General features: G+C 61.7%; 1 protein-coding gene across 1 annotated transcript in view; it reads right to left on the bottom strand.

Moving 5' to 3' along the window:
* The window catches only part of LOC309410313 (ankyrin repeat and fibronectin type-III domain-containing protein 1-like), a 195,914-nt gene that overhangs the window by 33,346 nt on the left and 147,814 nt on the right, over positions 1-14,754 (bottom strand). Inside the window, exon 5 of the mRNA XM_082006689.1 lies at positions 7,362-7,490. Coding sequence (XP_081862815.1) covers positions 7,362-7,490 — 129 coding nt within the window. The remainder of the gene's footprint in view (positions 1-7,361; positions 7,491-14,754) is intronic.

The raw sequence follows: 14,754 nt of genomic DNA, 5'->3' as shown, positions 1-14,754 counted from the left end.
ACGCCCTGTCCAGGCAAAGGGCCGGCGGCAGCAGGAGCACCAGTATCCCTGGTATCCCCGGTATCCCCGGTATCCCCGGGAACAGCAGTTACCCTTGAGCCTCTGCTTGCAGCTGCCTCATAGGTAATGAGGATAAAAAGTGACGCTCCGCAAATAAACCATTCCTTTCAAACGCTTCCCTAAAGGCAAACCCAACTTTCAGGGAGGTAATTGGTGGGCTTGCTCCCCCCATCCCCATCAGCGAGTCCCTCACAGTCACTGGTGAATCGTTGTCCCACCGGCTCTGGGGGGGATGAACTCCTGCTCCCCCCATACACCCAGAGACTGTGGCCGTCCTCAGGCTGCCGGGGAAAAAGCCAAGCTCTTCAACCACATCCCCCCCACGCGTAGTTCAGCACCAAAAGCTCTGGGGCTCCCTAACTGGGGGGGGGGGGGGGGTGCAGACAAGCCCCCCCGTCCTGCCCCAGAACACGGGGGGTCTCTGCAGACAGGGCCCTCCTTGTTCGCTGGGGCTGCAGCTCCTCTCAGCTGCATTTATCGCACATAAACCGACTTTCCAGCGGCCCTGCTGATGGCAACGCCGATCTGCCACGCCGGGGGGAAGCTCAGGCTGCCCGGAGCCCTCGGGCAAGGGGCCCTGCTGCGGGCTGGCTCCCCGGGCGGCCGGGACACCCCAGCAGACCACAGTGCGGTGTGGACGTCCAGCTCCCATACGGCTAATTCAGTAAGTCACAGATACCATGACTTCATAAGGCAGAGAGGCTCCACAGCTATTAGGGGAATTGGGAGCAGGGGGGAGGAGGAGCTGAAATGGAGAAGGGATGGAGACGGGGAGGGTGGAGAGGGGGAAGCTAAGACAAGCAGCAGAACAAAACATCCCATAAATCATGAGGAGCTGCTGAAATACCAGAACAAATGACCCCATAGCTTGGCCATTGTTCCCGAGCGAGGGCTTAAAGCGCTCCCAGTCGAGACAAAGCGCCTCGCGTTTCGTTTCAACGCCGTGCCGGCCTGTCCAGGACCTGCGCTCGGCACAACCGAGCCGGCGGCGGCTGCGTTTCACCCTGGATCGACGGCCAGGACTGGTGGGACGGGGAGGCGAAGCTCTGGGCGAGGCTGGCTGCCCCACACCGCAGCCAGCGTAAAGGTGGTGCCCACACCTCAGCGCGCCCAGAGCATCCCTTGGCCCCCAAGATGCCGCACACCTCCCAGGCTCTGGCACTCCTCCCCTTCCACTGAAAGGCTCAGGGCCTGGTTTACCCTCTTATTTTCCCTTTGCTCAGGCTAAGAGCTTCCTCAGCTGGCAAGAGAAGTGGCTCCAAGCCTCCTCTTGGACGGGCAGATTAAGTTAGGAGTAAGACAGCTCGAGCAGGGTTGTGAAACCCGAAGGAGCTCTGAGCCCTCCGTCTTTACGGTGCCGCTCCTCCCCGCCTCCCGAAAAGTTGCTGACAATTCGCTTTGTGCTGGCTCCCCCCCGGCAAACCGACGACCGTCAAGCAGAGAGTCCTGGGGAAACCCTGTACCACCGTAGGCTGCTGCGACGGAAACAGCTTTGCAGTAGCAGCTCTCCAGTGCGCTGGCTTGGGAACAGTCGGAGCGATCAGCCGGCAGCTCAGCACCACCCGCTGGCTCCGCAGCCCCGCGGGACCACAGGATGCGGGTGCCAGGAGGCGAGGAGCCTGCTGATGGGGACGGGTCGTCCGCGCTGCCTGCCCGCATCGGCTGACAGCGGCTACGGCAGGAGGCTGAGCAGTGCCAGGCACCTCCGTGGCACGGACTTCATGCCCCAGCACAGCAATTTAGGGAGAATTTCCACACCACGCGAGACCCCTTAAACCCAAAGGGGAAATATCATTGCATTATAAAATTTTAAATAACTTCCATGAAAACAGTTCCATTAAAGAACTTTTTTTTGCTTTATAACCAAACCCAAAACACGGGGCAGAGCACGGCAGCAGAGTCGCCTGTGCCGCCTCTGCCAGCCCCATGGTGCCAGCGCGGTTCCCGTGCCTGGGGGCTGCCTTTGTGGCACCACGGTCCCGTCGCAGAGGGATGCCCACCGGCCGTTACACCCAGCCCTGGTGCTGGGACATCATGGGAAAACCACTCCGCACCTTCCCACCCGGGCGGGCGCGGTCTGCGCCCGGAGCTGCTGGGCAGGCAGGTCTCCGCGCATCCCCCGCTGCGGCAGAGGGGAGGCGAGGAGCCGAGGCTCAGCAACGCGCCGAGGGTCGGGCAGCACAACGAGACGCAGGCAGGACTGAGCCCGAGCCGGCTGGCTGCCTCTCACCGCCAGAGCCACGCTCCTGCCAGCGCTGCCTGAACAGCTCGCGGTGGGCAGCCAAGGAGCAGAACCGAGATAAGGGGACGGCGGAAGCGAGGAATGCGCTGCGTTTTTCCTGAGCCACCATGGGAATAGACTGTTCTGGCCACGGATCACAGGGAGGGTGTCTGACATGAAAAGCTCAAGGAGCCCAAATAGAAAAGGCAGCAAGTAGAAGTAAACAATCAAGAAGAAGAAAAAAGAGAGGAAAATCAGGGTGGGCAACAAGAGGTGAGTATGGGAAAATGAGGGGGGTGGGGGGTGGGGGCAAGCAGAGGAACAAATGGAAAAAGGAAAACCAGACCGAGCGGTAGGAAAGGAAAAGGAAGAGACAAACGGCTGCCAGGAGGACAAACCGGCTGGGGCTGGAACTCCCGATGAGCACCAAGAGCTGGAGGGGTGGGAGAGTGGGACAGAGGCTCCCGGCTCTGCACACGCCAGAGCAAAGCAGCAGATCGCAGCCCTTGCACTGGATTAACTCGCTTAAGAGGAAAGATAAATGTGGATCGTTTCTCAGGTGACACGCACGAGAGGCAAGGAGCCTCTCTTTGCCTCGATTCACACTAAGGGGGGAGAAAAGGGATTGCTGGCGTTTTGGGGTTGCTGTAGGGACAGTGGGAGGTCTCCACTGGAGCCGCCAGCTTTCGACTTCTTCACTCCAACAGCAGAGCTTCAAATGGAGTTCTTTTGTCTCACACGCCTTCGTGCTAGTTAGGCTTCGGAGCTAGATTAGTATCACAGACCAGCAGAAAGCAGGGCTTCGATAAATCAGACACAAAGTCCTTCCCTGCCTCAGTTACCAGTTTTTGCCTCATTTGGAGCTCAAGCTGCGGTGGTGCCCCGCGAGCCACAGCATGCACCGTCCAGCAAAGAGGAGGAGACAGGAATCAGCAAACCTAAACAAAACTGGACGTGAGCAGCCCCCAGGTTTCGCCCCCAAGCTTGGGAAAGCCTCGCGCTCCCCCGGTCCCCGCCATGCTTCTCCCTGGGCACCTCTGAGCAGCAAGACAGCGGCTCGCAGGAGCGATGGGCTGAGGTGATACGGCGCATTCACAGGCCCTAACACTGGGAACTCTGTGGCGCTGGCTTTAAAAAAAAAGAGCCTAAAAAAAGTCTAATAATGAAGTATTTATTTCGGTAAACAACATATGAATGAAAGAAGTGTTTTCTCAATACTTCACTTTTTCCCTGCCTTCTCTCCCTTCCCCCCCAGCAATTTTTTTTTAATAAGTGGAACTAACGAGGCTCCGCTCACTGACAGCCAAGCTCGGGAGCAGGGCTCTGCTCCGCTCGCCCGGCGCAGCATCGAAACACGTGCCACGCGAATAAAGCCTGTCTTGTGCCCAGGGAGAAACACGACCCACAAGCGCGTCCCACCCGGCAAGCGGGGCAGATGCGTCCCGACGGACACACGGACCGTGAGACCCGCATCCCTACGCTTCTGGGTAGGCAGCGCAGGGCATTCAACCCCTTATTTATTGTGGCAGCAAATAACTGCATCACCTGGCCCAGAGAGCTGCCATCACCCCGGGACCCTGCCCCGCGGGGCTTCCAGGTGTCCCCATGGACAGGGAGAAGGGCCGAGGGGAGATGAAGAGATCTGTTGTCCCCATCCCACCGGCAGCGCTCAGCGCAGGGTTCGCAGTGTCAGACACTGTGAGGCTGTACAGCTCCTTCTCTTCTACCTCGGCTCCATCCAGCCCTATCCGAGCACCTGAACAACCGGGAGCGCTGGAAGATTGGCTCAGCTTGCCCTGCGTGGGGGTGAGAGGGAAGGATGCTTTCCACTATGGCAGAGACACAAGGGGTTGGGTTGGCGATGTTTTGGTAGGAATTTCAGGCAGAAAACACTAATCCCTCCACCAGACTGACACCCAGCTTTTCCAAGCAATGGGCACTGATGATGGTGTGTTCATAATCTCTACCTCCTCCTTGGTGACAGGTAACAGCAGCTCCAGGAGCCCTTCCTTGCCTTCAAGCCTTGGGATTAAGATGGGCAGGATTCTCAGAAGCCGATGATTTGGGAAAACATGGTCCATGGCTCTTCCATCCTCCTCCTACTCACGTGGGATGAGCTGAACCCCCCATCATACACAGCGTGGATGTTCACCCTCTGCACAGGGGCGGGTAACACGATGCAGTGGTGACCTTGGGTTAAGCTTATAAATGCATACAGATCTGATGCATGTAGGTATTTGCTCTGGAAGCCAAAATAGGCATTTGTAGGTTTGCAAGGGCACAAGCCACGCTTCCCGTCAGCCGCAGCACCCAGCAGCCTTGCCTGCAGCCCGGGACCTCCCGTGCAAGGCACGGGGTGAGCAGCGGCAGCGACAGCCGCGGCTCCGAAGGCCCTTCCCCTGCGTGCGGCACGACGGTTTGGAGCGACAAACCGAGGATGCTGATCCCGCTGTGATGAGCACGGGTCTCTGAAGCCGTAGAGGGGACCCGGAGAAATGATGTTTCACACCAGGGAAAAGGCCAGGTGCCCCCTTCGCAGGACGTGGCCGCAGAGGAGGCTGCCGCTTGCACGGGAAATGCCTGCGCGTGCCTTGCCGAGGCCAAGCGTGCGCGTGAGCCGGGCAGAAGCACCGCCGGCATGCGCGAAAACCCGCCTGCAGCGCGCCTGTCCCGCCGCGGAGGCAGCGCTCGGCGCGTCCCGTGCAGGTGCCCCCAGCCGCCCTCTGGAAATTCGGCCGTGCCACGCAAAAGCCGATTAAACTGCTGCACCCCAACGCAGCTCGCGCAGCTCCTGGGCTGTCTGCCTACCCACGGCAACAGGCAGAGGATTAACAGGCACGTTGGGACGGCCAGGGAGCGGGCGGCGGGCAGCGTGCTCGCCCCATGGCTGCCCACGCAGCTCCCCGTCACCGCGACCCCCCTGGGTCGCCCCGCTGCTGAGCGCCAGCGAGCCCCGGCACCCGAGTCCCAGCACCCCGGCCCACCGGAGCCTGGCTGCCAGGTGGGAGACCTGATCCGCCTCAGGATGTCTCCAGCCAGGGAGAAGACCCACGACCGCAGGGCAGTTGTCCTCCCCTGGCCGGACCCGCCGTGCCCAGGTCCCCGCAGGAGCGGAGACCTCACATCCCTTCTCTTTCAGGTCCCACGCTTTCCGGCCTCGACCTCCGACGCGACGGCACGCGGCACACGGGAGGCGAAGGCGATTCCTCCTCACCAAGAGCTCATTTCCAAGCTGGCTTACAAACCCCCCATAAAACAACGTCAGCCACCGCTGCTGCGGCGTCGCTGCTGTACAAGGTGCTTTGCAGACTAACAGGAGACGGATGGTTTCCCCCCCAGGACGATGAGCTGAGCCCCCCTTCACCCGCTCTGCACGCTCACAGGGCCAGTGAAAACGTACCACCGATACACCTTGACACAGCAGACCTCAAATGGGATCCGGGGGCTTCAAAGAGCTTTACTGACTTCTCTTTATTATGAATAAAGAGGGAGTCTGGTGCGTTTTAAGGAGTTCTTTGTTTCCTTTCCTGTTTGGTATATTACAAATTCACATATTTGTCTGTTCAGAAGATATTCATAGCAATTGCGGAACAGCTTTCCTGGTGACATCGTTTCAGCAAAGGGACAAAAGTTGTGCAACTGGAGAAGAAAGCAATCTGTCACCAAATAGCTTAAATTCTTTGTCTGGCCTCATTAATACCTAGTTAGCTTTGATGCCTAACTAACCTCACAGATAGAGGAAGCCTTTGAGGAGGACTCCACAACCTCACACTGAAGTGTTAGAACACACAATAAATACCAGAAAGATCTCCAAAAAAAGCAGGGAAAACGAAAACCAAACTCGACATTCTTGCAATTTCTAAGCATTTCTTTTTTAATTTCTTTCTTCTTTTTTTTTTTTTCTCCTTAAGTTTTGCCCTCCTTTATCCATCTAAGGAATCAGAAAGCAATGCAATTTCCAGTTCTTTTAAATATCCTTAGCAGGTCACCTCTAACGCTGGGAGGGTTCACTGTGATCTGCTTCCAAGGCTGTTGCATCAGAGCTTAGAAACCCAGGATAAATTACTCCCGACTCGAGCAGGGACTGCAGCTTGAGACTTGTGCTTGACAGGAGGGGCCCCGTGGGCGCCGCTGCCGCAGCATCGGGGAAGGAGGGAGCACTGCACCCCTCCGGGGTGGGCAAACGGGGCTGCCCCGGAGGGTGGCTTGTGCTGGGGCATCCCCGTGCCCTCACACCACTCACCCCGGGCATGGCGCCAGCGGGGAGCCCCTGCGGCTCCCGGTGTCCCCGGGCCGGCTGTGGCCGTCCCGCTGCGGCTCTCAGCTCTGGTCTATCCAACGGAGGGGCATCGGGCAGTGAGGGGCCGCGGGATACATCCTCCGGCAGCTCCTGTGAGGAGTGTGGGGAGGGAAGGGAAGGGAAGGGAAGGGAAGGGAAGGGAAGGGAAGGGAAGGGAAGGGAAGGGAAGGGAAGGGAAGGGAAGGGAAGGGAAGGGAAGGGAAGGGAAGGGAAGGGAAGGGAAGGGAAGGGAAGGGAAGGGAAGGGAAGGGAAGGGAAGGGAAGGGAAGGGAAGGGAAGGGAAGGGAAGGGAAGGGAAGGGAAGGGAAGGGAAGGGAAGGGAAGGGAAGGGAAGGGAAGGGAAGGGAAGGGAAGGGAAGGGAAGGGAAGGGAAGGGAAGGGAAGGGAAGGGAAGGGAAGGGAAGGGAAGGGAAGGGAAGGGAAGGGGAGGCAGGGGCTGCCAGAGGTCGTACGCTCACATGCCCCAGCCCAGCAGACACACACGTCTGCGTCCCACGTGAACCCCAGAAGACCTCCATGGCTCATCTCGTGGGGCCTCCTTCAGCCCCCCAAGGATGGGGCTGCCTGGGGCTCCCCACTGCTCCCTGTACTGGGGTGAGGGGGGATGTTTTGGCTTGATACCCTGCGGGAGCTTCTGCAGCAGACGGAGGGGTTTGAAGGGGTGTCATCCCATGAGACGTTGCTTGGACGGGGGCAGAGTGGGAGCAGTGGGGACAGGGGACAGGAGAGGGACTGGAGAGGCAGGAGCTCCTTTTCCCAGCCCTGTCCTGCAGCTCTTACCATTCAATGCTCAGAGACCTGGGCCGGAAGGCAGACAGCTCGGCTGAGGCATGCTCAGCTTTCCTTTTCTTCTCCTGCTTCTGCTTAACCGACAAGCGGTGGGCAAACCTAGAGAGGCTGCTTTCCGACCTGGGGAAGGGGAGAGGAAAAGGCGTTAATGTCACCGAAGCACCCCGGCTCCCAGCGGCAGGTCCCCGGGGCACAACGCCGGGTGATGCGCGGAGCTGAGAGGAGGGGGGTCCGGCAGGGGCCGCGGCACCGGGTTGGGGCGGCACCGAGCCTCAGGGGGAAGAAGTGGCGCAGCAGCAGGTTTAGCATCGCTTTGCGAAGCCAGGACCAGCACGGGTCCGTGGTGTGCTGTTAGCGAAACCGAAGCCTAGCGAGCCGAGTTAGCGCCGGGTCCTGCTCCCCGCTGCACCAAAATCGTGCATAATCATACCCTAGGTCGTATGCTCCTGCCCAAACGCCAACTGGTGATGGCCAACGCGGGAGAGACACCAGCTGCTGCTGCTTCTTACAGTGCCTGCCCGAGAGAGGTCGGGCAGCCAGCGAAGCGGCGGTGGAGAGAAGCAAAGCGGAGCTCTGCCACAGCCACACGCTCCTTCCGAGGAGCCCCCGAGCCCCTGTGGACTCCCAGCTGGGGCTCTCAAACACCGAGACAGCGTTCCTGTTGAGGGCTGACATGGAAATCTGCCTGTGTGAGAGACGTTTTGGGGGGGAAACAGAGATGCCCACGAGCAAACGGGTTCAGCTGCAGGACCCGACTGTGCCAACAAAGCCCCTTCCCGCCGGGTGGGATGCTCCAGCGTCGCTCCCGGTTCCTGGGTGCAGGGAGAAGAGCAGCCCCAGGCCCGGGGGCCATGCTGCACACCCCCCTCCACCCCGGCTCTCTCCAGAAGAGAACCGCCGTCCCGAGGCACAACCGCACCGTCCCTGAGCCTGCGGCACGCAGAGACCCCGGTGCCCGCTGTGCCGAGGGCTGGCACCCCCGGCTTGCAGCCAAACACAGTGCCACTGCCCGTCCCTGCTGCCAGTTCACCGGGAGCAGAGGTGGGAGCACGGAAGGAGCAGCCTGGGGAGCTGGGACACCCCAGCTCGGCCACGCGACCAGGCTGGTGGCACTGGTGCTGCTGGCCAGCCCTGCCACGCACACCGGCACGGCCGCTGCCTCTCCTCCTCCGGTCCTGCGCCGGCACGACCCGCTCCCACCGCTCAGCCGGCCCCGGGCTGGGCAGGGGAGGGGACAGGAGCGATTTGACAGAGGTCCCAGGGGACGAGGGACAGACCTGGGGGGAGACTTTGAACCTACACACACGTTGCTAAATCCTCCTCTCCTCTCGAGTCCATACCGGCTTCAACCAAACTAAATACCTCCAAAAAAAGAAAGAAAAGAAGGTATTTCTCAGAAATGAGAGCTCCCCGCCTTTCCTCACAATAATTAAGCCAACCACGACCAGCTAACAGTTTTTTTCCTGATACATTTTAAACACAGACATCTTCAATTCATTAACTCTGGTTATTGATTTATTTTTCAGCTTATGAATTGCTGTTGCTGGGGACGGGGTGGAGACAGCTTTCTGGAGAAGGCTCTCGTCTCTCCGATCACCGCCGGGAAAAAGCCGCTCAGACCTTCCAGGGTCATTCTTTACATTCTTGAGAAGAAATACCACTTTGATGTAAAGGATGAGGTTTGCCTTAAAAGAAACCCAAGAAGAAACCCAAACCCCAGCTTTCCCCCGCTCGCAGGCGGAGGAAGAGGCGTTCGAAGAGGAGCGATCCAGGCGCCTTGTGAAAGCCCATCGAGCAGAGCCCTGCGCTAACGCCATCCCCGCCACCTCGCCTCTCCTTGGGCCTGGTGTCGCAGCTCGGCTGCAACCAGCAAGATCCCAGCGGAGGGAGGCGTGGGCACGCACCGCCGATGCTCTGCAGCAGCCCCAGTGTGCTGGGCACCCCAGGGCAAGCGGGGCTCGGGGCTGACCCAGGGAGCGGGTGCTGCTGGCTTCCTACAGCATCTCCGCGTCGGCATCTGACCCTTCCTGCTGCGGCAATCCTAACGCTGCCCAGCTTGCCACCTCCCCAGGAGAGGCTCCTGCTACCCTGCAGGGGTGAGGGCTGCCAGGACGCTGGGGATGTTGATCTCCTCAGATTTGGGCTGTCCTGTTTGCTGTGCTCGCCCCACGCCCACCACGCTCCCTGCACCATTACAGCCAGCCCTCCCAAACCGGTCCCCAGCAGGGCTGGGAAATCCCAACCCACCTGCATGGATGCAGGAAGGCAGCCGCCCCCGTGACAGACGAGCGCCTCTGCCATGCCGGGACGTGCCTCTTGCGATCAGCGCCACTGGGATGGTTACACACCCGGCCACATCCACCTGCCCCAAGCAGGGAAGGAGCAGCCACTGGATAAAGCCAACAGCATCCGCCAAGAAGAACTGGCGGGGGAAAACAGGCCGGCGTGCCGACAGGGCTCGGCACAAAGGAGCGTCCGGCCCGGGGGCAGGGACGGCCCGTGCACCGTGCGCCGGCGGGGCTGGAGAAGCCACCTGGTCCTCGGGGGCCAAGGTGACCAAGGATCTCCAGATGCTGGGTGCTGCTTTCACGCTCTAGGCTGGCCTTCCAGCCTAGCAGTAGCCCAGCCGCGGCGGAGTTCACCCACCAAGCCCAACAGCTCGCAGGCGGGCAAAGGGGGACGGCTGCGGCCGCTCTGGCGGGCCAGCACGTCCTCCTCGAGAGCCGTCAGCAACTCATCCAGCGTCTCTCAGCCCGGTACAAAACGGGCTCCTCTCACCTCCACCGGACCCGAAAGCTCCGGCAGAAGCATCACTAATTAGAAAGCCAGGAGCACGTTACAGTATCGTCTGGCTATTTATACAGCGCTGCTTTACATAAACCGTGCTCGGGAGCGGGAATGAATCATACCTGCTCTGCCGGGGCCGCACGCCGGCAAACGCAGCCTCACGCCGGCAGCCTGCTCTGCCCCACTCCCCTCGCCCCGCCGAGGCCCTGCTTGTGGGTCGGCTTCCCCGAGCACCTCGTGCTGGGGCGGTGCGGGTCCGCCGGGGTGCCCCAGGGTCAGGGTGCTCCCGCAGCCGCGCTGGGCATCGTGCCCGGGGTCTGCGCTCTGCGGGTGGCAGCAGCGCTGAGCCTCTAACACAGGGAGGGGGATGCGGCTGGGACCACACTTTTACCTCCCAGTGCTTTCCAAACACTAACAGATGACCCTCTCGCTTGAGAAAGATCCATGTTGAGGATCTTAAGGCAGAGGCGGGGAAACCGAGGCACAGAGAGGCCATGTGAGTAAGGCACGTTCCCTCTGGCATCTGTCTTCTCCTGCACTTCACTGACGGGCAAGATTTCCGTGCCTTCTCCCATCGGTATGAGCACGCTCGGCACCACAAGTGCCAGCCTGGGGAACAGGCAGCCCCAGAGAGCCACCGCCACCTCGAGCCAGCTTCATCCCGGCCACAGGACGGGGACAAGGCCAGCGCTCCTGGTCCAGCCCGGGGATCTGCCCATCCCACCATAAGCAGCAGCACCTCTGCAGCAGCTCAGCGTCGGCGTTGCTGGGCCTCGGTGGACCCAGCCTGCCGTGCCGGCACCTGCCAAGGCTCCCCGGTGGTCCCCGCGCGCCGCCGAGGGGCCGAGGGGACACGCGGGGAAAACCATCAATTGAAACATCAACCGCAGCGCTGGGAAGAATTGTCTCCTGACAACCAGAGAAGGTTGTTCAGCTACTGTGCTGTATCATAAATCACACCTCTGCGACGTGCCATCTGTCAGCCAGATTACACATGTTCAGAGTCCCATGTCAGCGTTTAAGTCAGAACACAGCATCTTTTCCCCAGAAATAACTGTCGGCCCTGGAGACTCTTGCAGCAATACCCATCCCCAGCCCTTCCCTCCAAACCCCCCGGCAGAGCAGAGCTGGCAGCGCTGGGGAGGCAGGAACGCCGCTGCCGGCGGGGCGCGGGGATGCAAAGCCCGCACGCGACGTCTCCCCCATAGCACCACCGCCCCGCGCGCACGCGGGGGCGGCAGGACCTGCCGCGGCAAACGCCCCCCCGGCATCAGCCGTGGCACCCCGGCCCTCGCCGCAGGCGTGGAGCAGGCAGGGGCAGACGCTGCTGCTGAAGGGAGGTGGGGACAGTGCTGACCCCCGCCTGGCGTGTGCTGATGGCCCCCCGGGGTGTTCAGCCAGCGTGAGCGGAGGGTGCCCAGTGCAGCACGCGGACCCTCGCTGCCCGCACGGCCCGGCCACGAGGGAGGACGCCAGCCCAGGGCACAGCGGTGCTGCCTGAACGTGCCGCGTAACACCAGCCTGACGCACGCCCCGTCGCCAGGCACGTTTTCGGGGGGTCTGACCGCAGCATGGGTGACTGCTGAAGCCGCCGGCTCGCTGAGGCAGCGGGAAGGCAGGCAGAGCGGAGACACGGCGCGCTGGCAGCCCGGCCCCGTCCTGCCTGTGGCTCTGCCCGCTTGCTGAGCCGTCACAGGACGCAGCAGCCCCGCTCAAAAATCCACTCAGCTGCCCTTTCGGATGAGGACAAGGGTCTGAAGCGCCGCCCTCCACCCCCTCGCCGTCCGGGCAGGCGGATGAGCAATGACATTTCCCAAAGCTGACTTAGTACAGAAATACACAGGGATTCGATTCATCCCTCCGGCTTCCACCAGCCGTGCACAGGCACGAATCCGGCTGGGGGTTGCCATGCCTCACCGCCGTGTCCCCCACACCACGCCACAACTGGAAAGCGATGACAAGCAAAATCCCCATCCCTGCCGCTCTGTGGCCCTCCCTCTCCCCTGCGGTGGCCCTCGGAGGGACATCACGGGCCGCCTCTGCAAAAAGCAGCGCGTTCCAGCAGTTTGCTGCCAGCACAGTGAGTGAGCGTGTGCCCGCAGCAGCCCCGATGCTCGTGCGACGTCTCACCCGGCCACTGGCACAGCAAGAGTTGCAGGGCAGACCGCGGTCCGTGCGGCCACGGCCGCACCACGCCACCGGCATGGGACGTCCGAGGTCACGAGGCGGTGCCGGTGCGGGCACCGGCGTGGGACCGGCCACATTCCGGCTCCACCAACACGCCCAGCCAAGGCCCTCGCCACCATGCAGGCACGAGCCATCCATCCCACAGAGACGGAGACGTCTCAGTCCCGGCAGGGATAACTCCCACTTGTTGCACTCCCGAGCCCGAAACTCGGGAGCCAGCACGTGCTCGTGCGCGGCTCTGAACCGCCCCAGCTCCTGGCAGGCAGCTGCCAGCCTCCTCAACGAGCACGGGCAAGCCGAAGTCCCGGGACACGGCGTGCGGCGGCTGGGGGCAGCCCAGGCACTTGGCAGCACGCACATAAGCAGCGTTTTCACCCGGTTCTCCCTTCGGGAACAGTCACTGCAAACCCAGCTTTCGCGCCAGGCTCGTCCCCATGGGCATCCCGGCTGCAGCCTGGCCTCGAGGCTGGGGAAGGGAAATCCCGCTGCCGGGGAGCTGGATGCTGCCTCGGGGCGAGCAGGGCCGGCAGCGAGCACAGCTCCCTGCGCTCCCTGCAGCTGCGGGGGTTGGCTCCTGTGAGCAGTTTATTTGCACACTTGCACTTAGAATAAACCAGAGGAAAAACAACCAAAGCTGGAAAGGTGCCTCCCGAGCAGGCAGCAGCCTTTCGGGAGACAGAGGCTTCAGAAAGGGAACGTGCATGGCCGCACGGCCGCGCACACAGCCAGCCTCCGGCAAAGCGTCAACCGCAAACGCTGCTCCGGCAAACCCCGCTCCCCTGCCCGCTGCAGCGGCACGCTTCGGGCACAGCGCCCGCCGAGTGCGGCTCCAGACGTGAGCGTGTCCCCAGAGCAGCAGCTGGAGACAGGACCCCCGGTGAGCTCGGCTCAGCTGCGGCGTGCTGTGCCATGCCGCGCCGTGCCAGGGAAAGATGCCCGGGAGCCGCGCGAGCGATGCTCACTCACCTGCGCAGCCTCTGCTCCCTTCCCTCCAGGTTCTGCCGATCGCCCACCGCCGGAGCAGCAGCTCATCCAAGAGCGGCTCTTTGGGAGAGTCCCTGTCCCCTCGACGCATGCAGCCACAGGCACGCTCCCATCCCAGCCGGGATGCCCTGCTCCCACCCGCGCCGCCCAACCTCCTCATCCACCACCTCCGCTTCCCTCACCCATCACCTCAGGTTTCTCACTCGCTCTGTGCTTGGCTCTTTTTTTTCTTTTCTTTTTTTTTTTTTCCTCCCAATCTTGTTTCTATAGAAACGAGATTAGCAGAGGGGGAAATAAAACAGCCCCATGTGACTCAGATTCCGACACTGAAGAATCTCCCGGTTGCGCTCGCTGGGGTTTTACATAACCACGAGTCTGTGCGGGCTCGGATGGGGGGATCAGGCTTGGCCAAGGGGGACCGGGCTCGGATGGAGGGACTGGGCGCAGAGGAGGAGGACGAGGCTCAGCTGCGGGGGGACCACCAGGCAGAAGGCAGCAATGCCTCGGGCTCACCCCCACTGGCTTTGGACTTTCTGTGGCACTCCTGATGCAACAACGTGCCACCAAACCCCACTGGCCTCCCCAGAGGACGCTGCGAGCCCCTGCCACCCGAGGCCCTGCTTCGCTCTCTGTGGCTATTGAGAAGGGGGGAAAGCAGAGGCAGTGATGCCGGAAACTGCCCCAACTCCCACCAAAACTTCTGGGGTCTCCAGGTGGGCTTTGGAGGAGGAAGCCCCACGAGCCCCTCCACGCTGCCAGGCTGTCCTGCCCCTGCCCTCACCACTCAGGAAAGTGGTTTTGGCCAGTGGTCTCTGATCTCTGTGGGCTCATGGGTGACAACACGGGGGATCTGGTGAGCTGCAGACAGCCACGTCCTCCACCCTCCTCACGTTCCTCCTCCTCAGCCTCCTCAATCCATGGGGGGTTGGGTGCAAGCCACAGACCAAGCTCTCCCACCACTGCTCTGGGTCCTTGGGTGACAGGCACAGGACACTGCCCACAGGGACTTCCCAAGCCCACACGGATGCTGCACGCCCTAGCTCCAGGCGAGCGGTGGGTGGGAAGCGCCGGGGCCCCCCTGACCGAAGCCCACCCTCCATGTGTTCCCTTAGCTCGAGGACAGATGCTGAGTGCACGTGGCCATCGCTGACTGCCGAGGTTGCCCACTCAGGGCTTCTGCTGATGCCTGTACGGGACACTGCCCTTCCACTGCACCCCGGGGGGGCTCACCCCCTGCTCCCCAGATGCTGCCCCGGGCTGGAAATGGGAAGCTTGGGTCATCTCCTGCCAGAAGACAACAGTTCAACCCAAACCGCAGTGAGGCGCCGTCCCCAAGGCAGCGGCACAGGAACCCGGCTGGGCTCGCTCCCTGCGGCAGGGCGGAGGGAGCATCTCGGGGGGTTTGGTCCCTCGAGCTCAGGGCAGG

Source organism: Phaethon aethereus (genome assembly GCF_964289735.1).
Source record: "Phaethon aethereus genome assembly, chromosome: 15".
Classification (NCBI taxonomy): domain Eukaryota; kingdom Metazoa; phylum Chordata; class Aves; order Phaethontiformes; family Phaethontidae; genus Phaethon; species Phaethon aethereus.
The sequence above is the reverse complement of the archived record's forward strand: the minus strand, read 5'-3'. Positions and strand labels throughout refer to the sequence as shown.